This window comes from Clarias gariepinus, chromosome 5, assembly GCF_024256425.1.
Source record: "Clarias gariepinus isolate MV-2021 ecotype Netherlands chromosome 5, CGAR_prim_01v2, whole genome shotgun sequence".
Taxonomy (NCBI): domain Eukaryota; kingdom Metazoa; phylum Chordata; class Actinopteri; order Siluriformes; family Clariidae; genus Clarias; species Clarias gariepinus.
Genome location: NC_071104.1, coordinates 892,501 through 914,348, shown reverse-complemented (window position 1 = coordinate 914,348; position 21,848 = coordinate 892,501). Strand labels below are relative to the sequence as shown.

The following is a 21,848-nucleotide window of genomic DNA, read 5'->3' as shown; positions in this document are numbered from 1 at the left end:
CTGCCGTGCCTCCCTTTCCATCTAATTATCATTAAATTCGCTGATGACATCATTGTGTTAGGCCTGATCACTGACAATGATGAGACCTTATATAGAAAGGAGGTAAAACATATGGCAGCTTGGTGAGACGCCCACAACCTGGCCCTCAACAGCAAGATGACCAGAGAAATTTTTGTGGATTTTCGTAAGGGCACAAAGACCATCCACTTACCATGTACATTTTGAACTAGGACAGTAGAGAGGGGTACCAGCTTTAAATTTCTTGGCCTAACTGTGACAGAGGTCCTAACGTGGGGCAACAACATCAACTCTGCTATAGGAAAGGCCCAGCAGGGCTTTTTCTACCTAAGGAAACTGAGAAAAACTAATTTTTCTCCGCAGCTTCTGGTGAACTTTTACTATTGTGCTATAGAGAGTGCACTAACATATGGACTCTTGGTGTGGTTTTCCAGCTGCACTGGGGCGAAACAACAGGCACTACAGCGGGTGGTAAAAGCAGCAGGGAAAACCATCAGCACTAGTCAGGGAAGTATCATCTACACTACACGCTGCCTTCGTCGAGTGCACAACATCCTGCGGGACCAGCATCACCCTGCACATCACCTGTTCCAGCTATTGCCCTCAGGTAGAAGGTACAGGTCCATATGGGCCAGAACCACCAGACTGTCCCACACTTTTCCTACTGCTGTGAGGCTGCTGAATGATCAGGCATACACACACACACAATATATATATATATATATATATATATATTTATACATACACATTATATATATATATATATGCATTTTTCTTGTGGTTCATGTGTCCACCTGCCCCCACTCTATATCCTCTATATCCTACCTCACATAGCCATTATGGTTATTGCATGGCTGCACTATGGTTGCACTTTATTATATGTCGGGAAGATCTCATTGTTATTTATACTTTGTTATTTTTAACAATGACAATAAAGCTGAATTGAATTGACCTGTTAAACAAATAGACAGATGGGAAATATGTTGCCACATTTCCATTATAGAACAAAGGAACATAGGACCCTGGGAGCTTAGGACCTTAGGAACATGGGACCCAAGAAATGGGGAACGTGGGGCTCTGAGACCTTGTTGCCCTTTGTTCCCTGTATGTGCCGTATAAACCTGGGGACTAGAGGACCAGTGTTTTATTTGTACATTAGGAGGTCCTGGAGCACTGAGAGGGGGCTGGTCCAGCAGGTAAGGGGTGAAAAGAAAGTCACAGAACATATAAAAAAATCTGAGATTTTCACAATGCTGAAAAATCTGTGTCATTTGTGCCTTTGTTTTTCATTATAAAATCAAAAATATATTTAATTAATTAATTGGGATCTAAGGATCTAATCTGAGGAATCCAAACAGGCAGCCCTTTGAGAAACAACACTTAAACCAACCTGAGTTAATCAGTCACTTAGGGTTTTAGAGAGATCCACACACAAGTATAACATCTGTCTATATAAGGATCATTTACTGTAAAATCAGTAAGCAATAAAAGAACACACAAATTCACTCTACTGTATCTATAATAAGGATCAGGGTAAAAAAACAATTATAATAATTTAAATCATTGTTATTATTATTATTATTATTATTATTATAACCACACATATCAGTTCACAGTAAGGTACTCTATGAGAATAGTATATTTATTTTATTCTAGAAAGCCTGCATGTTTCAACTTGGAGTTTAAAAGTTCAGTGCATTAAACTGGGCCAACAGCTAGAAGTCTAACCCAGTACAAAATGTACAAAAAGTTTATTTTACAGTCATAAACCATCACCAAAACACATTGTTCACACCTCGACTCCACTGGCAGTGAGCAGTTGTGGCACAGACCAACATGATCACGGCACCAACAATTTACTTGCAAAAGCTTGTAAAATAAAAACAACAACAACAAAAACATAGCCTTAAATTTCCATGTGCCCGATCGAGAGTGGTTCAGGAAGAGCTGCTGGTCAGTTTTTATTAAGTAACATTAAAGCTCTTCTGGAAAAAATGTAATCAAACAAACATGACAAGTTATTCATCACAATTAGGAACTCCCAGGTCACGCCACTTGTGTCGGATAAAAAAAAAAAGCAAGTGATTGTTATCCAATTCATTACATTTTAATAATAAACAATAGTGTGACAGATAAGATTTAATGTTAGATCAAATGTACAGTGACAAAAGAAGTGTCGGAGCCAATCAATCAGCTGCCGGTCCAAACCTGGTCACTCCGGCACAAATGAAGACCCTGTACATAACCCAAATATTTAATGTCATTATGATAACAAGACAGTAAATACTGAAACTTATGGATTAGCATACGCCGGTTAACTACAGTAGCTAGCGACACAGTTATTGAGACGACAACAGTCTGCTTTACGAGTAATATACAACATCTCTTTGTTATAGATACTTTTTTCTTACTATCTGTCTAATTTTATCAAATTCAGCTGTATCTTACATTTACATTTGACAGACGCTCTTATCCAAAGCGACTTACATTTTTATCTCATTACACATCTGAGCAGTTGAGGGTTAAGGGCCGCGCTCAAGGGCCCAACAGTGGCAACTTGGTGGTTGTGGGGTTTGAACCTGGAACCATCCAAACCGCAGTCCAATGCCTTAACCATTAAGCTACCCCTGGCCCGTATCTTAGCTCCGGTATTTTAAACTACGAGTATTCTGAGCAGTTACAGTTACACGGTAGTTTCCTCTGTAACCCCGAACATGAGAGCCAGCGAACATCGTCCGTCTGGCGCGAGAGGCCTCAGGTGTCCCGTAATTGTGAGCATGTGGTGATAATGGGTGGGTTTCAGGTGGGTTTCAGCGTGATAAATGTCTCGCGTTAGGGAAAATTAAAGAGTTGTAATGCTGTTAATTACAGCCATAACCTCGTTAAATTCTGCACCTCAGGCTCGAAGTGCACACAAACACGACCGCCTTCCTGACCAACGGGCTTTAAGTGGGTTTTTTTTTTTCTGGCTCGTCTTAGAGGTGTTTAGTCTCAGATCTGTCCTGACTGAGGGAAGTAAATGAAGCTGACGTCTTTTATAAGGAGCGAGCGTTGTTTTGTAGCCATGCCTAGCGAGGGGAATTACCGTTAGCAACATTAGCATTAAGAGGTTTTGTAAAAAGTCTTAGTCAAAACAATGCACGATACTGCGCAAAACTGCCAATTCTGAGTGTAAAACAGTTATAAATGAATGATTAGTGTAGCTTCCCTCAGTCTTTCTCCTTACACTCATTTTTTCCTGTGACGAGTGAAACGTTGGCTCCCAGCCCCACCCCAGAGCACGTGCCGGATCCGTATTACTCACGTCTCGTCGTCTCGTCTCAGCACGTTGAGAGAGGTTTTGGGTTTAACATCAGGACAGTGTGAGGTCAGCGGCTGGGCTCTATATGATGCTAAAAGTTCCATGACCTTCCTGCGGCCTTCGTACATCCCTCCCCCCCCCACTCCTACTTCTACTCCTTCTTCTTACCATGACGTCATGATCTGTAATCTGAAGAGCCTTCGCTGATCTTTTACACAGAGATCTAAGGTCCAAAGTTCCACCCTGGATTTGCATCTGGATTTATTCCCACAACAGAACCGCTCTGTGTTTATGTGAATTTTTAAGATATTCATCACCAGCCGAGGAGTTCTGCCACGAGAACCAGACAGTCCACCCTTATACCCGGACTCGTGTGTCACATGCGTCGAAAGTGTGCTTTCCTCATCTCTAACCGCTCCGTCACTTCCACAGGCTACTGTAGGTCTTAATAATTATAATAATAATAAAAATAATAATAATATTTTACTTTTTTATTGCTTTTGTTAGACTATAGTTAATCTATTACATAAAAATAAGATTTTAACAACAATAATACTTTATAATGTAGTACAGGTATTTAAAATTATTATTTCTATTATTTATTTTTATTTCTTTATTTCTTTATATTTTGAGTCCAGTGTTAAAAAAAGAGAGATAAATAAGGGCGTGAATGATAACTGCAGTAGGCTGATGATCAGACTGAGAGAAAAAAAAGAGCCAACATCTGGAAGATTTATGAGAACTAACACAGAGGCATTTTAGCCTCAGGAACAAAACAGAAGCGTTCCATAATTTTAGACATACCACTATTATTATTATTATTATTATTATTATTACAACTGGTTTCTCACCTGGTACGGCAGCACCGCGTCCACTCCGTGTCATTTTGTTACGAGTGAGAACCTTCTCTGTACTTGTTATATTAGCTCGCTCTAAGACTTTCTCAACTTTTTTTTGCCAAAAAGAAAGAAAGAAAGTTACAACAACAGACAAACACAATGTGCTTAGGCTGATACACACAATTATAATTTCTGGTGTCATTTTAAAACCATGTCTGAGCTGAAGCAGTTCTGTTAAAGAGGAACGGGATGCAGGTCTGGTCCAGAGCTACTGAAAGCACTTGCTTGACGTCATTGCTGCCAGGAGGATCGAGCAGATACGATTTCCATACTATTTATAAAGATTATACATATTTGTGTGTAACCGCTTTATTAAACACATCCATTAAACACTCACAGTGCTGGGGGAAAAAGTAAGTGAACCCTTAGATTAATTACTTCACAACATCTGGAATCCACTTAATGAAATGAGTTTGGAGGCGTGGTTTAGAGCTTCGCTGATTGATAAAAGAAACTCAAACATTTTAAGTTTGCTGTCCATAAGTGGCAGCTGATGATGTGACCCATTTCTCACATGAAAGTGATCTCCAAAGACGCACGATCAAAAGTAGCTGATCTGTATAAGGCCTGGACATTTAGGACAGGACAGCTTACGAACTGTCTCTAAAAGGGAGAAGGATTGCAGCGACTCTTCCTAGAAGTGGACTCTATAGGCACCATGGAGAATCCTGAATGCGGTAAAGAAGAATCCACGAGAAACAGCTCAAGGATCGAAGAACTGGCAAAGATCTCTGTTCACGAGTCTAATGTACTTAAATCATTAAACAGGCAGCGTGTCCAGGGCAGAACACCATGGAACATCCAAAAACATTACTACATGCCTGAGGTTTGCCAAAGAGCACTTAGGCAATTCACAACACTTCTGGGAAACTTCTGTGGACTGATGAAACAAAAGTAGAATTGTTCGGTAGGAATTACTCAGCACTACTGTATGTGTGGCGCAAAAGGGGCACAGCTTACCAACATGGAAACATCATCCCGAAAGTGAGGTATGGTGGAGCTAGCATATGATCTGGGTTTGTGTCACTTCCTCAGGGCCTCGACCACATGCCATCATCTGGGGGATAATGAATTCCCAAGTTTACCGAAACATCCTACAGGATGACGTCGGCGTGGCTCTCTGGCAGCTGAAGCTTAGTAGAAGTCAGATGATGCAGTTCTGATCCAGAGCTACTGAAAGCACTTACGTCATGGAGGTTTGACCAGATATCAACTTCAAGGGTTCACTGTAAATGTTTAAAGCCTAAGACATTAGAAATGAAAAGTGTTTGTGTGTTATCAGCTTACGGGAGTAATCTTATAGCTGTAAGTGATGATGGAGTCCATTCGCCTTGATGCCTCATTTCCACAGAGCTCATGTCCTGGTGAAATCACTCTCCGTACTCGTCACTCCCTCCTCCACAAACTGGTGGAAAAAAAACCCTGAAAATGTATTAACAGTTTGTATAGATCTACAGTATATACTGTATGTCTCCATTTATCTATTTTAGGTATTTAAGACTATTATAAGCGCTGTTTCCATTTTCAGCAGTTTAAGATTTCGCCTCTTGATGGAGCTTGTTTACAGTGAAGCTGCCATAGCGCCTAATGCATTAGACACACGGATATCCTCAGATCCCCAGGTCATGTGATGTTGATCAGTTCCCGTGTCAGGAGGAAATGCATTAGGTGCTATGGCAGGCTTCATCTCTCTCCTCTGGGGTAAGAGGCGCCTTCACGACTTGGGTTCCTTACTTAGAGTTGTGTTCCTGAATGGTATTATTCCCTGCTACAGTTCAAGAAGGTTTGCAAGAGCATCCAATAGATCCTTCTGTCCAGAGCGATAGAGGAAATGTAGACCAGCCAGAAACACTCGCCCAATGCACTCTGGGAAGAAGGCAAGCGGGCGGAGTCAGTGTGATCCCCACCTACGCGACCACTCACATAAAATTATAGAGTGAGTTATCAGCTCAGCTCTCCTGGAGTTTCCTAAGATTCTGCCAAACATCTTAAGAGGAGAATGCTGTGGATCCTGGCCTTATCAAGCATTTCCTTTGTCGCTTTTGAGCTAATAGTTTTATCTTTTACAGCTGAGACAGGATACGGTGAAGCTCTGAGGGTCGGGGGTCTCGCTTAGTGACCCAGCAGTGACAGTTTGGTCTTAATTCAGTCAGCACCTCATTACAGCACATACAGTACACTGCTTTCCGAGATGGAACGTCATAAGTAAGACGTACAACTATAGTGATACAGTTCCTGGTTTCATTCCTGGCCCATAGGGGGTGCCAAAGAGCAAGAATAAAATTATAAGCCTTTACACCTGTCTTTGATTATTTTCCAACAAGGCATGCCCCCAACTGTTTTATTTCTTATAATCACTCAAAATTAACTGAATAACTGAACTACAGTACACTTCCTTTACGGTGCTTACTGTTAGTTCTAAAACATGTTTAGGTTTCACCTTTGAGGTTTGCGCTATTTATTGTCTGACATTTTATAGCTCAATAAATCATAAATCAAAGAAATATATTTATCTTATGTACAAAAGATTTATTGATTATGTAATCATGCATATCATAACAAAAAAAGAAACTATGAAAGTGTAGCTATAATGTTAGCATGATAGCATTGTTAGCATCATACATATACAAGTACAGGGTGAGACACGATCACATCGAGACTGTGTGGAGTTAAACGATGGATCTGCATAGATCATAAACATAAGTTGCATAATCATTCCCAGAGAATAAACGGGTACATTTGGAATAACTTGCAATAAAGGTTATGTGCATTTGCATTACAAACAAACAAACAAACAAACAAAACATCTTACAAAGTGCATAGATAATCGCTACGTTACAAGGCTACACACAACGCAATTGAACAAGACCGAGTGGGAGTGGGCGTGTACCGATGTGGCGTTCTCGGCTCGCTTTAGTCCTGTGGGGTTTCATTACAATGGACTGTAGAACAGCTGCTACTTATTTCATATTTTCTTGTCCATCATTAAACTCGATGCAATGCGGTGGCTGTACATCATTATACCTTAGCAATACCGTAACCATGACAACGAATCCTGGCAAACCAGCAGCCTTGGACCAACTTTTATCTGTGAATTGCTCAGTTGTTATTTTGCCGTTTGCAATTCCCATCATCATCCACATAATCAGAAATGTTGAAATTATGAAATGATTCCAAATAACAGGATGTTGAATATGAAGTTATTAAGGCAAAATAACAATCCAGGACATGTTGCAGGTCAGAGCTCCTGTGGATTATAACTCTTCGTAAATAAGGTCAGCTGTGTGGCAGGCAGTTCGTCTAGACGAGGAAACAAACAGTGAAAAACAGTGACTGTGGTGTCGGCCATGTTGTTCCAACCTCACTAGAACTTCGAGTTTAAAGTGAATCGTTAAACAATCTTTATCTCCGGAGTTCTAACGGCCCCGTCCAGAGCGCTGCGCGTGTTCCAGACGCGCACGAGACGACTCACTTGTGCTTGTGTCCGACACGGTGAGGCGTATCGTATCAGCGATTATCGGCACATGCCCTTAGTGAAAAGATGCAAAAATTAGCATAAATAAATAAATAGATAAATAAATAAATAATCAGTGTTCGTGTTTGTATTCAAAAGTTCTTAAAAATTTCCAGGTCCCGCGGGGACACGGCAGGCTCCTTTTTGCGCTTCTCTTCAGGATAAGCTTCAAAATTGGACGGGTCGCCCTCGTGCGTCACTTTGGGAATGATGATGGGCTATAAGAGTCGGGTAGAAGAGCAGCAGCCAGATTAACTCATGAAAACAGACAAATAAACAAGCAAAGTGCCTGCAAAGCCACTGTTTCCCCCACAGGACAGTACCCTAACATGTTTAAAATGAAAAGGTCTACGTTAAGACTGCTTCCAAAATTATTGGCACCCCTACAATTAACATTTTGTCCATACTCACCTGAAGGGGGAAAAAATAATGGCATGAGAATGAATTTAAAGTGTTCCTCATTCACTGTGTGCATCTTAATTTATTGTATTGTATTTTTATTTATCCCTTATTTAGACAGAAGTTGCCATTGTGATGCATTATCTTTAGTTTTAGGGTATCCTGATTAAAAACGCACATAACAGACAATGTCTCATATTAAATCACACACACACACACACACACACACACACACACTGTACCATGTATAAAAGCAACATGAGGTGTACAGCCCATCCATAGCGAGCGTTCTGCCCAACACATCCTCTTCTAATCGGGGATTATGTAACGCTGCAACGCAGCTCCTTCGAGGTAATTTGTAAAATACTTTTAAAGCTATTCAGAGAAGGGAGTGTTTCTAACACGATAATGTGCTGCAGCTCACTCCATGCCCAGGGAGCACGCACGAAAAGAGAAAGCAGATTTAAAGAGCTCCAGGTGCACTCTGGGAACGTTTACGAGAGATCGAGGAGCGGATCTAGAGCCAGAGTTGCTAGTACGATGGGATAAAAGGCTGGAGATATAAACAGATCATTAACCCAACACCCAACGTCTTAGCAGTAAAACAGTAACATGTTTATCTCCTGTAATAAAGAGAGGACCGGCCTGGAGACAGAGACTTATACAGAGTGCAGCGGTGAGGGCGCAGCATGATAAACAGAATCCAGGATTTATTAATAATAATAATAATAATAATAATAATGAAGCTGCATGCATAAAACTCATACCTAAAAAGTAATAAGCTTTGCATCATTTTCTTTCTGGCCTTAGATGGAAAGCATCTTTTAAATGAAAAAAAAAAGTGTTAATTTCTAATTCCTAAGTGTTTTCTTTTCCCAACAGTTTCTCTACACGCAAATTACACGCCAACATTTCCTCGAGCCCGGCGTCTGTAAGCAGTAACTCTTGTTATTAATAACCTTGTTATTAATTCTCTTATTTTCTTACAGTGGAAAAATCCTGCAAGGCACCCTGCAAAACTCCACGGCTGGTTTAAACTCCTAACCATCACCCTGTTTTTCCCCTTTTGTTTTCTTTCTGCCAGGCCAGGTTCAAATGCTCACATACTTCAGTCCTCATGCATGTGGCTTATCTCATTAGAAAGCTGAGACTTTAAAGTTTTGTACATAAAATAAATGTGATTTCCTTTCAGAGAGCAACAGGGGATAGAATAAAGAATTCCTCCTTTCAGGAGTTGGGCTCGGCCTCTTACTTCCAGAGAAAGGAACTCTTAATGCTTCAGCATAACAAAACATTTTGGACAATTTCCTAACTTTGTGGGAACAGTTTGGGGACGGCCCCTTCCTGTCCAACATGACTGTGCACCAGTGCACAAAGCAAGGTCCATGCTATTAAAGCAGGTAGTTGGTGTGACATTAAAAGATAAACAGAAATTATAAACTAATTGGAAGGCTAATGTTTAACTCTGGGGCTTTGTAAGAAACAGCTCTGCCCCCTGCTGTATTTTTCATTGTGCCAGGTACCAACAAATAACCTGCACCTGGAGAAAAATTTGTATTTCTGTAAAGCTGCTTTGCGACCATGTCCATTCCTAAATACTCGAATAAATCAGAGTTCAGAGCTGTCAATCATTACAGATTCATATGTAAACTAAATCAGTGTGGTGTTTATTGGAGGAAACAAGCAGACTGCACATGTGCCGACCCTCAGAGTCTAAAGCGCTGAAAGACAACACGATGAAGACCAGCACAGAGATTACAGAGAGCCTTTTACTTTCTCTCTAATAGAAGGACACAGATGGTGTATAAGGATGAAACGGGGCTGTCGCTCGGTCTGAGGCAGCTGGTGAAACTCACTTTGTGATGTCTGGGTTTTTTTTTTCTTTTGCATTGAGTTCCAGATATTCTGTTGTAGTGCTGTTTATAACACTAAGATCACTAAAAAGCTCTTAAACACACTTGAGTGTTTTTTCTACACATTCTGGAAAGCTCTTCATTTTTTTATTCCTGAGCTCAGTCCAAATCCGAGTGTAATGTTCTCATTTCTTTCATCAGTGTAAAGGGTGCCAATAATTCTGAAATCACTTTATCATTAACTTGATAAAAGTTTATATTTTTTTATACCTTTAGTTTTCTTTGAGGAACGATTTCCCAGTCTACAGATCGAAACCACTTGTGGCTCTTCACGTCCTCGGCTCCAGCCTGGAAACAGGACAAATAAGAAATAATAAAAAATGTACAGAAAAAAAAAAAAAAAAACTTAAAAAGAAATAAAGTCATGTGTCATTAAAACAATCAGTACAAGTAGTTATGGTGTTTCTAGCACTGGGATGGCACGCCTATAGAATTAGACACAACATTTATTTATTTTGTTTATAAATAACATTTTTATATTATTTGTTTATGAATAAAAAACATAAATAAATAGATAAATGAATGTTGTGTTTAGTTATATAGTTCTGCTGCTTTGGAACTGAAGGTTCTGCATGATTAGCTGTAAAACTGAAAACTATCTAAAAACTATTTTTTATGCACGCACACACACACACACACACACACCATTTGCTTTGCTAAGAGGCAAAAAGAATTTCGTGTTAACACAGCTGACAATGCGCGCACACACACACACACACACATCCTGAGGACTGTAATCTCCTACAGAGACGAGACACAAACACAGATGTCTAGGTTCTGTTCTTTGTGAACTCTGCTGCTGCTGCGTTCCCCTTTTCCCCTTAAAAAAATGAAATAAAAAAAGAGTCGAGCTCCCCGTGGAGAGCGAGCGGACCTTCTCCTCTTACAGTTCACTGCAGCATGAGGACCACTTCCCGCGGTCAATGAGATAACCTAGCTCAAACTAGCCTTGCGCAGGTTTGGCCTCGCTGATTAGCATATCTTTTTACGAAAATCGTGAACAGCATAGCCGTGGCCTGAATGAGGGGTTAAAGGTCAGCGCACTCCGTCAAGACAATCGAGCAGAAACGCGTCCACTAGCAGAAAAGAGAGTTTTGCATTTTTTGTTTCTTTTTCGCGAGCTGCCAAAGTGTTAGAAATTCCTCCGAGGCGATCAAGACTGAATGTGGCTGAGAATCTTGTGACCTTTGACCCCGGTACTGGTTAATCTTCAGTCAGTCTGGAAGTGGAGTAATAATGTTTAGACTTTCACTTCTGGTGATGGGGTCGGCGTGACCTTGATTTCGGCGTCCGTTCTGCCTTCCAGGATGCAGTAAACTGTAAACGTGCGCACGGTGGGGGATCGTAAACAATAAAGAGAACAAAAGCTAGATCAAAGGAAACCCGAGCCGGCCGTAGTGGTGTAAACGTCACTCAACGCAAACTCCAGGTTACAAAATATCACCAGCAAAAACAAGCAAGGGGGCTTTTACTTCTTACACAATTAAAGATTAATAAAGTGCGAAAGCCTCCCTCCTTGTCATCCTGTGCTACAACACACTCACATCGGCAGCTTATCTCAATAAAAACCCCGAACAATCGGCTGAAATTCAGAGACGAGCGGTGTGTGTGTGGTTCTGTAGCGCTGCTGTGTTCATTCTATTATAATCAGGTTTAAAGTCCAGCGGACTCGCGGCACAAGGTGGGGTACATCATGGATACCACTTTAACTCTGAGCACACACACACACACACACACACACACACACTCCAGGTGGAATCGAACACCATGAACATGAACTCACTTACTCTTAAATTGCCAAGTCTCTTTGTTTTATCGACGACGAGGAGCTTCTTGATGAGGTCTCTACATGAAAGAAGAAGAAAAACATAAATTATTCACTTTTTTAAAAATAAAGACTGATTAAATAAAATTGAGTTAAAATTCATTTAGAAATAAACATACTTGTTTTTATATGTAAAAAAATAACATTTGCTTGAGAGAGCAGATAAACAAACCTGTTATTATTATTATTATTGTAAAATAAATAATGTATAAAGATTTATAAAAAATGTATAAAAGTATAATTTAAAATAAAGATTTTCAGTGAACACACTACACAAACATTTATTATAATTGTTTTCTTTCCAAAGCAAACCTGCTTACTTCACGTAGAAGTCGAGCTGGCGAGGGATGTTCAGCTTGGCAGAGAGAACCTTCTGATAGATACCAAAAGGATTGTCGTCAAAGAACGGCGGATACCTTCCCCAAAATACACAAACAAACAAATAAATAAACAAATCATAAACATGCCATAAAAACAAGCAAAAAAAATCTCCCTATAAGAGCATCAGCAGGTTCACGGTCACGTCTGAGACCGACCGCACGTCGAGTCCTGAGGAACGTCTGCTTGGCATCTTAATGACATTAGGAGGAAAGGGTGTGTTTTGAGGACATTAAAAGGGACATCAGTGTTTTAAGGACATGAAACCTGTTTATTTAGACAGAAACTATCAGGACAGACCTCCTGAAAATAAATCACGTGAACAATGTGTTTAGAGAAACGAGCAGCTTGCAGGTGAAATCGCTCTCATGTACAGAACACACAGGAAACGGAATGAAGGAGGAAAGAGGAGAGTTTCCCTTTGGATTCTGGTACTCAGGTTCACTTCTTCTTGGTTTCTCATATTTGTAATGTTATTGTCGTTACAGAACTTTCTGAGAGCGAACAGTAACTATGTAACTATAACGAGTCTGGTTCAAATCAAATGCAGTAATAAATCCTTCTTCACTAAAGTCTCTGGTTTAGGAGGAGATAAACGCTCCATGGTGCTGCGAGGGGAACCGAACCCACTTCACAAATGAGTTTTACTTGTTATTGTTATTAGAACATTACAAAGTGTTTTATTCAATATGTACAAGGTGCGATGCCTGTGTGTGTGTGTGTGTGTGTGTACAGAGGTAGAAAAAGTAGTCATAGATAAGTGAAGCCTCCTGAAGGTGAAACAGTCGCGCATGGCTGCAATCTTATTTGCTCTCAGGCAACAGTAAACCAAAAAAAGGCAACTTCCTTCCTCATGTGCAGTCAGGCCAAAAGTAATAATACTGAGAGAGAGAGAGAGAGAGAGAGAGGGAGAGGGGGAGACAGGGAGAGAGAGAGAGGGGGAGAGAAAGGGAGAGAGAAAGGGAGAGAGAGAGAGGGAGAGAGGGAGAGAGAGAGAGGGAGAGAGAGAGGGAGAGAGGGAGAGAGAGAGAGGGAGAGAGAGAGGGAGAGAGGGAGAGAGAGAGGGAGAGAGGGAGAGAGAGAGGGAGAGAGAGAGGGAGAGAGGGAGAGAGGGAGAGAGAGGGAGAGGGAGAGAGAGGGAGAGAGAGAGAGGGAGAGAGAGAGAGAGAGAGAGAGAGGGAGAGAGGGAGAGAGAGGGAGAGGGAGAGAGAGAGAGAGAGAGAGAGAGAGAGAGAGAGAGAGAGAGGGGGGGGAGAGGGAGACAGGGAGAGAGAGAGAGAGGGGGAGAGAAAGGGAGAGAGAAAGGGAGAGAGAGAGAGGGAGAGAGAGAGAGAGGGGGGGAGAGAGAGAGAGAGTGAGCTGCTAGAGAAGTCCGTTCGCTCCGTAGCTTCATTGTTATAATAATCCGTGTCGATGCACATTGGAGTCTCTAACCCTTAGGCGTTTATAGCGTTATATAAAACTCTGGTATCTCACCAGTTTGACCACTATAACCATTAACACTAAACCCACAGATTAAAATCCTCATTAATATATTGAGCGCTCATATTTTCATTGGCTCACGCCATAATGATGTGTCTGTTGTGTCTTTTTTTTTCTTCCGGATGTCTGTTTTATGTCTCTTCTACAAGTGTCTTCAACACACACACACACACACACACACTTACAAGCAGGAAGCCCTCCGAGAAAAACAGGACGTTTTCATAAAACCTGCAGACCTGAGAGTTATTGGAGACAGAAAGAGAAAGACGTAAAACGCTGTGGCGATGAAAACCGAGACGAACGCTGTAACTCGACGCTCCTCCTGCTGGAGAAAACCTGTTACTGCCTCCGCCTGCGAGGGGCTGAGCAGCGGGAGTTTCTGTTTCTCAAAAGGTTGAAACAACGTTAATTTGGCAACATTATGGATGTTGAGCCAGTGTCGGTATTAGGTGGGTTTTAAATGTTGAAATGACCGAGTAGCTTTTTCCTTTTTCATGTCACCTGTGATGTTATAATTCCACACGCGCTTCCACCGGGGAATAACATTACATCATTAAACCGTGAAGAAGTCGCAGTTTTAATGACGAACAGAACACAATGACTCAGGAAATCCTGTCTGTTTACACCACAATCACATTAGCACATGTCTGATTATATCTGATTATATCTGATTTATATCCACATATGAAGGAGGCCTGAAACCGATCTCATAATATCGGAATGCATGCGTTTGTTTCCTGTTTACATGGACATAAAACTTATCCGATACGTGTCACATATGAGCAAAACATCGGAACTGCGTATAAATAATTATCTATAATCTATGTACATAGATCTATGTATAAAATATGACGATCAGGAATCATGTGCAGGTATGTCCAGGATTAAGACCCACATCGCCCCCCAGTGGTCACACCATGTCACTGCTGCAGTGTTTATGTTTGCCCTGGATATTTTTTTTAATAATATTAAAAAATATGCATTAATTTATTTTATATTTTAATAAAAATTAAAGAGATTATTATAAAGTTGATTTTAGATTATATTTATATTATAATTATAAATAAATATCATGATCCAGTTTAGTTTTGTGTTAATGTTTGAGGTGGTGTTTTCATTTATATATATAATTTTTTTTTACAGTTAAAACTCAAGACTTAACATTAAAACAAACACAGACTGCATTTACGTTCTGTCATAATAAATGTAAAAATCAAACTCACCCAGACAACATTTCAAAAATTAGCACGCCCAGGGCCCACCAGTCCACTGCCAGACCATGACCTTTGCCCTGGATAATTTCAGGAGCCAGGTACTCTGGAGTTCCACATAATGTACATGTCCTGGACACACACACACACACACACATTGGACTTCAATAAAGATGAAATAACACCTAAGAAGTGAAACTTTATAAATGAAGTTATTTTAGCAATTTAATGACTGTTTATATTTCATCCTGTATATAATAAACTCCTAAGAGGGAGGGAGAGAAAGAGAGAGAGAGGGAGAGAGGGAGAGAGGGATAGAGAGAACCGTCACCAGGATAAATCAGTGAATAAGATGAAGGTACACGGTAACGGAGACACTCAGATAAATTGCTCAGCTCGATGTTTCCCAACGGAGAACAAAATGTCACTATTAATAACTGTCTTGTTCTCTCTAATTAACACTCCTACCTGTGTGTATACACACACACACACACACACACACACACAGGCTGTGGAGCAGAGGTCTTCTTTATGACTGCGTTTCTGATCCCACCCTGATGTTCTGTAGTCTCACACGTCTCCGTTCACGCAGACTAAAACCCCGAACAACCGCGTGTTGGTATGAAAATCATCTCAATCCATTTGAATACCAGACCAAATATTCCCTGTGGAACCGTGTATGCAGGATTTCACACTCACGACACATTCAGATATGCCTTGGACACACAGGTACGTTCACACTCGTGCTAAATGTGGATCAGATCTAAAATCTGTGTGAATACTTTAAATTATTAATAAAATAACAACATGAAATTGTTAAGTCAGGAGGCAACGGTGCACCGCTTTTAATGGACAAAGTGCTGAAAATGTCTCGTTTCTGGGGCATACGGTCACAAAGACGTGCGTCCGGCCCCCCCTTCATGTGAATCTCACAAGCACAGAGAATGAGCTTTAACGCCAACGGCAACCCTGTGACTCTCTTACTTACATCAGAGGAACCGTGGGTGCTCCAGCGTCGCTTTGGATTGTACATTATGAGAGAGGAGACTTGATATTTTTAGGGATTTCAAGTGTGTTTTTCAAAAAATGAGCTTAGGACGGCAGTTTATTGGTCCAAAAGCAGTTTGTCACTCTACAGTTCCCAGGGTTTGGGGGTTCTGGGCCATTTGTGAAGGGGTGAATTACTTCTGATCAACATGATCTTTACCAAAAGTTTATCGAACCCTTAGTAATAATAATGTGCTACAGAGTTAGGAGGGATTGTGCTTGGGGGACGAGCATTTCATTTGAAAATTTAGGGACGTGCAGCCACCCAGTCACGAATCAGTACCACCGGTACAACCCAAATTAATCACCACTTTTGTGCTTCTCCTAGCATTACACTGGAGTGTGTGATACAGTAAAGTGTTGAGAACCCACCAGCTGGCTCACACCTGCTCAGGAGAGGTCCACTTGTACTGTGAATAATGTCAGAGGTGGGAAATACTTTGTGCAAAGCAACAAATGAGTTACAGTCTATGAAACCTGTACAGGGTTCAGGATCCAAGGAAGATCAAGCTATTTAATATTCACACACAAAATGTTCCTCGTCCTTAGAATCGACTTATAAACATAGTTAAGGAGCTTTTCTATTCACACGGCCAGATTATTCCACACAAAGAACCGCACAGAGCTTTTAGAACCAATCTCCACCCGTACCTGTCCACGACCTTCTTGGCGAATCCAAAGTCGGTGAGTTTGACGTGTCCTTCACGGTCCAGCAGGATGTTCTCCGGCTTCAGGTCCCTGTACACAATGTCTTTCGAGTGAAGATACTCCAGTGCACTAACAATCTCAGCTGCAAAGAACAGGCCCGTGTCGTTACTGAACTTTCCGCGACTGCGCAGGTAGGTGAAGAGCTCACCTCCGGGCACGAACTCCATCAGCATGAAGAGACACCGATCATCATGCCATGTCCAAAACCTACCAGTGTGGGGAGAAAGTGACAAGACATTAAGACACAGATAGATACCATGGAAAATCTTTTGTTTTGCTAGGTCCGTGTCCCCTGTCCTCTGAGTGATCTGTGACTGGTGAGCCAGCGACAGGGTCATGGGCAGCCTAACCACAAACTGCTGAGAAAGCGTTGCTGTTTCTGATAGAAAGGAGTCAGAACACACAATGTTTGGAGCTCCATAGCCTCAGACCAGTCGGGGTACTCATGCTGACTCGTATCCACCGCCAAAAGCTCCCACGGAGCAATAGAAGAGGGTGGCCTGCCTTTCATGTGGATGTTATTCTGATACATCCCACCTATTTAAACACTGTTACAAGCCGAGTTACACCCCTTCATGTAGACGGTGTTCCCTGATGGATAGCCGTGTCCTCTTTCAGCACAGTAATGCGCCCTGACACACTACACACACTGCTCAGGAACGGTTTAGGGAACATGACAGAGTTGCAAATCCAAAGTTGACTCTGCCTTTAAATTCCTTAGATCTCAATCCGATCAAACATCTGTTGGATGTGCCGGAGAGACAAGTCTGATCCTTGGAGGCTCCAGCTCACAAATTATAGGACTTAAAGGATCTGCTACAGACGGCTTGGTGCCAAACACAACACACACACACACACACACATGTTCAGAGATCTAGTAGAGTCCAGGCCTTGACGGATCAGGGCTTTTTCACTGGCACGAGGGGAACTACTTAGCCTTAGGGAGGTGGGTGCATGGTAAGGCTGATCAGTGAGGATCCTGGTGTGTCTGTGTCTCACATCAAGTCTTGATGAATAAATTAAGCATGTCAGAGGCGTGTTTTCATGCCCGTAGAGTCTGGTCATCACATGCACCTCCAAATCTTTAAACAGAGAAACAGCGATTAAGGAGAATGCAATGAAGCCAATAAATGGCAAGAGTGAAATAAACAAAGGGTTTAAGAGTTAAACACAGAACAGAACAGGGGCACACATCAGGAAAACATGACAAGCGTGGAGCCAGATCTCAGTGCTCATTCCGGGATTGTTCACGACAGTTTTTTTCTTGGTAAATTATTAAATATCTTTACGTGTCAGATTCCTTATTTGTGGTGAAAGGAAACCAAAGATGCCGCATGGAGACCGATCAAACTCCACACAGAGTGTAACCTGAGCTCAGGATGGTTCTGGAAACCTTGGAGCTGTGAGGCTACATCTAACAACAGGATTAGCTTAGCTCATGCGCTAGATGTAGAGGTTTATACCCTCCTGCCTTATTGGAGCTAATTCAGGAAGTTGGTTACGTGTAATGGGAACTGGGAGAACTTGAGAACAAAACATTTGCTAAAACCTTCAGCTCCTGAGTCAAACCAGCGATACTCAATACTTCATGCATTTTGTATGCCATTAAATTAGAAGTTTAAAAGGCCCCAGAAATAAGCTGCAACGCAATACCGCTGCATTAGCTGCCTGGTAGGCCATTAGGGTTAAAAATAGCAAGAAATTCAGCGTCTGGAGCATCACAGTGGTTTAAAAATGCATAATCTGATATGGAGGACAGTCTTTTTAGGAGAAAGACAAAAAGTCTGAGTGGATCTGAAGGATTTCAAACCCCTGAAGTGCTTGCGATTACTTAGAGAAATGGATAGAAACTGATTTCTACCATCTAGTATTTATTTGTCCGTCACAATGTCGAGCTGGACAGTTTAGTTTAGAGAGAAGTGCTGGTCCTTAGCGTAGTTTGGACTCACTAAAAATAACCTCAGATGTTGTGTCTGAGTTCTGCTCCAGTGCCGCGTGAACGCTGGGCCGCTAACTTCGCTAGTGAGTCACGAAGGCTTAGAAGCACAGATGAGCAAAATGCTAACGACATTTACCTCAAAACTCCCTGGGTTGTTTATCACAAGAACTTAAATATACCTGACCGTGTGATTAAGTCAATAATTAGAGTCAGACTAAAGACATTTACCTCAAAACTTCCAGACGTGTTCAGTAGAACGACTTAAATATGCCTGAGTGTGAGATAACATTTCACCCAAAACTCACTAAGATCAGTGCAAAGATTAAATTAAACCTTACAAAGTGCTAAACCCAAGGATTAGCATTATGCTAGCAAAACTCATCTCAAAACCCAGAGGTGTTGATCAAGAAGAATTAAAGATATCTTACATTATGAGAAACCCATCAACTAGCTAAAGACGTCTACCTCCAAACTCAATGTGAATGGATTCAGCTGTTCATTTTTGTCTTTATGTGTGAAATCAATCGACAGTAATTTTTTGCCCTAACTAGACCTTCAACATCAACATCTGTGCACTCAAAGGAAGGAATCAGTTTGTTATAAACCTCCTACAAACATGCAGGGTGTTAACTCTTTCCAGAAACGAAAGTGAGAGCAGCACTCACAGTTTGACGATAAAGGGGTGATTGACCTCCATGAGGACTTCCTTCTCATTGTGGACGTGTTGCTGCTGTTTCAGTCGGATTAAATCCACAATCTTCATGGACTTTAATGCGAAGTAGCCCTTGGTTTTACGATCCTGGACCAGCACCACCCGACCAAAAGTGCCTGTACCTGCATGAAGAAAATGCCGAGGGAGGAAACTAAACAACAACGGGGCAATTTTTCCGCCTCAGACGGCCTTTTTGGATTAGAATATGTAATGGAGTTAAAAAGCTTTTACATACAGGTTATATACAGATACAGTATATAGGTAATGCACATATTACTACAATAAATTACAGCCACTAATGTACATAAATACTTAAATATAAATCAGACACTATTTACCTCGATTATTTATGTGGAAGTGAAATATCAAGTGGAAATTCGCTAAGTATTTTGTATTATAATGAATATTATTTATCAGTCCGGTTATAAAAATGGGTATTCCAGCGAGCGATGGCGTGCCCTTCCTGTGAAAGCGTTCATGTTTGTGTGTTTATGAGGAACGCACGTGTAGCGCTTTGCTGCTTTTCAGCCCACAACAGCACGGTTCATGTTTAGTGCTCAGTAAGCAACGACTCCACACTCTTCAATCCATAAAGTTCATTTGCAGTCTCATAAAGAATTCAGGCCACATCCTCCTCCTCTGCATAAAGTCAAATGGATTTCCGTTTTCTTCCCCCCGAGGTGAACGTCTTCCTGCTGCAGTGGTGTGTGTGTGTGTGTGTGTGTGTGTGTGTCCATCTGAAAAGAGCCACACTGACCAATCATTTCCTGCACTACAATCATTAAACACCTACAGCATTAATCCGACTGCTTTACATCACAGCATGAAAGGTGTTTCCTCAAAGTGTAGCTCTGATGGTAGCACAGTGTAGCTTAAACCTAATCGTTTCCATAGCAACCCTCATGCTTCTTTGTGCATTCTTGGTAGCGTGGCATGCTGTGTATTTTAACCTTCACCAGAATAGCCAATCGTTCCAATATTTATTCCCATTTTTACGACCAAGGTAGGACCTCCGGTCAACATTCACACACTACAGGCAATTTGGGACAGTCAATTAGCCTATTCTGTATGTCTTTGAACTGCGAGAGGAAACCCACCAAGCACGAGAGAACATTTAAACTCCATACAAAAAGACCCCTAGGTAAGAATCGAACCCTCAACCCTGGAGCGGGACGACAACAACACTAACCACTACACCACCATGCCGCCCGCCAGAATAATAATTCTGGTGAAATTGGGTTTTCCAGAGGCTGGTTCACCTGCTGCTGCAGTGCGAGCGAGAACATGCCAAAAGGTTGCACCACAACACTAAACGCTATTTAGAAGCAAATACTATTTAATAATAGCCGCTGTGGTGTAAAGGTACTTATTAACATTCAAGTTACAAATGTTTGAAGATATAAAAATGCAATCACGTCAGTTAGATCACATGTCTGGCATACTGTACATTGTCACATGCATGCAGTTTGCATCTTAGGATGTCCGGAAGCAAAAGCAGTGGTGAAGAGGATTGTCCAGCTAAGAAGCGGCAAGCAGCAACGGTACCGACAAAAGTGAAATTTCAGAGAATGGAGCGAGGTGAAAAGATGGCAGACATCGCTCGTTCTTCTAACATGAAACGTTCAACTATCGCCTCGATTCTAATAAACCCTGTAGTGTAATACATTGTGTATAGACAAGTGTGTGAATATCCTAGTACAAAGTGTGTGTGTTGGACTTATGAACAAACTTGACTTATAAACAAGACTTTTAAACGAAACACATTTGTATGTAGAGGACTGACTTTTCTCAGCGTTGCCATGGTGACCTATAGTGTTTCATCACACCACCCTATTATTGATTAGTTATTTACACCTGCACGCCCATCACCTGCGTGTAAACAGACAGCCAGGAAATACACTGAGGGTTCTTTTTCTCCTTCTTTTTAATAGAAGATTAACTTCGATTAAAATCGATTATTCGAACACAGATTAATCTGCCGGTAATTCCGGTGTGTGTGTGTGTGTTTGTGCGCGCGCGCGCACTCACCCACGGTGGCGACCGACTCCAGCACGCCGAGGCTGAGGTGCGCGGCGCCGGCCTGCTCCTGACACGCTCTCGCGCTCCCCTCCGCGTCCCCGTCCGCTCCTCCTCCTCCTCCTCCTCTCCCGCCCCGATCGCTCGAGCTCCGCGCTGCCGTCATCGTCGCTCCGCGGCGCGCGAGACCTCCGTGCCGCGCGCTCCGTCCGCCATCACACGCTTACCCGCGCGCGCGCCTCCGTCTCTCGCTCTCTCTCTCTCTCTCTCGACACAACACACCGGGCTAGAGGCGGCCGGTCATCCCGGACATCCGCCCGCGCGCGCACACCCTTAATACCGGGCACGCGTGAGCGCTGATACCGGAGACTATGGAGTGTAACAACGCGTACAGGCGCGCGCGCTCCCGCCCCTTTTATTGCGCTGCTGATCCTGCGGATGTGCAGGACGCGGAGGAGTCGACTCAGGAGTCGGTTCAGTGAGTCG

The 21,848-nt window shown here is 42.0% G+C and overlaps 1 protein-coding gene across 1 annotated transcript; it reads right to left on the bottom strand.

The window, feature by feature from the left end:
• Window positions 1-6,746: 6,746 nt before the first annotated feature.
• Window positions 6,747-21,761, bottom strand: LOC128524517 (cAMP-dependent protein kinase catalytic subunit PRKX-like). The gene is made up of 8 exons (XM_053497113.1): window positions 21,375-21,761; window positions 19,300-19,468; window positions 16,639-16,902; window positions 14,953-15,072; window positions 12,190-12,285; window positions 11,832-11,889; window positions 10,255-10,332; window positions 6,747-7,950 (listed from the first exon to the last, which is right to left on the bottom strand). Exons 1-8 carry the CDS (start codon window positions 21,526-21,528, stop codon window positions 7,825-7,827), a joined length of 1,065 nt encoding a protein of 354 aa, XP_053353088.1. The 5' UTR covers window positions 21,529-21,761; the 3' UTR covers window positions 6,747-7,824.
• Window positions 21,762-21,848: the final 87 nt, after the last annotated feature.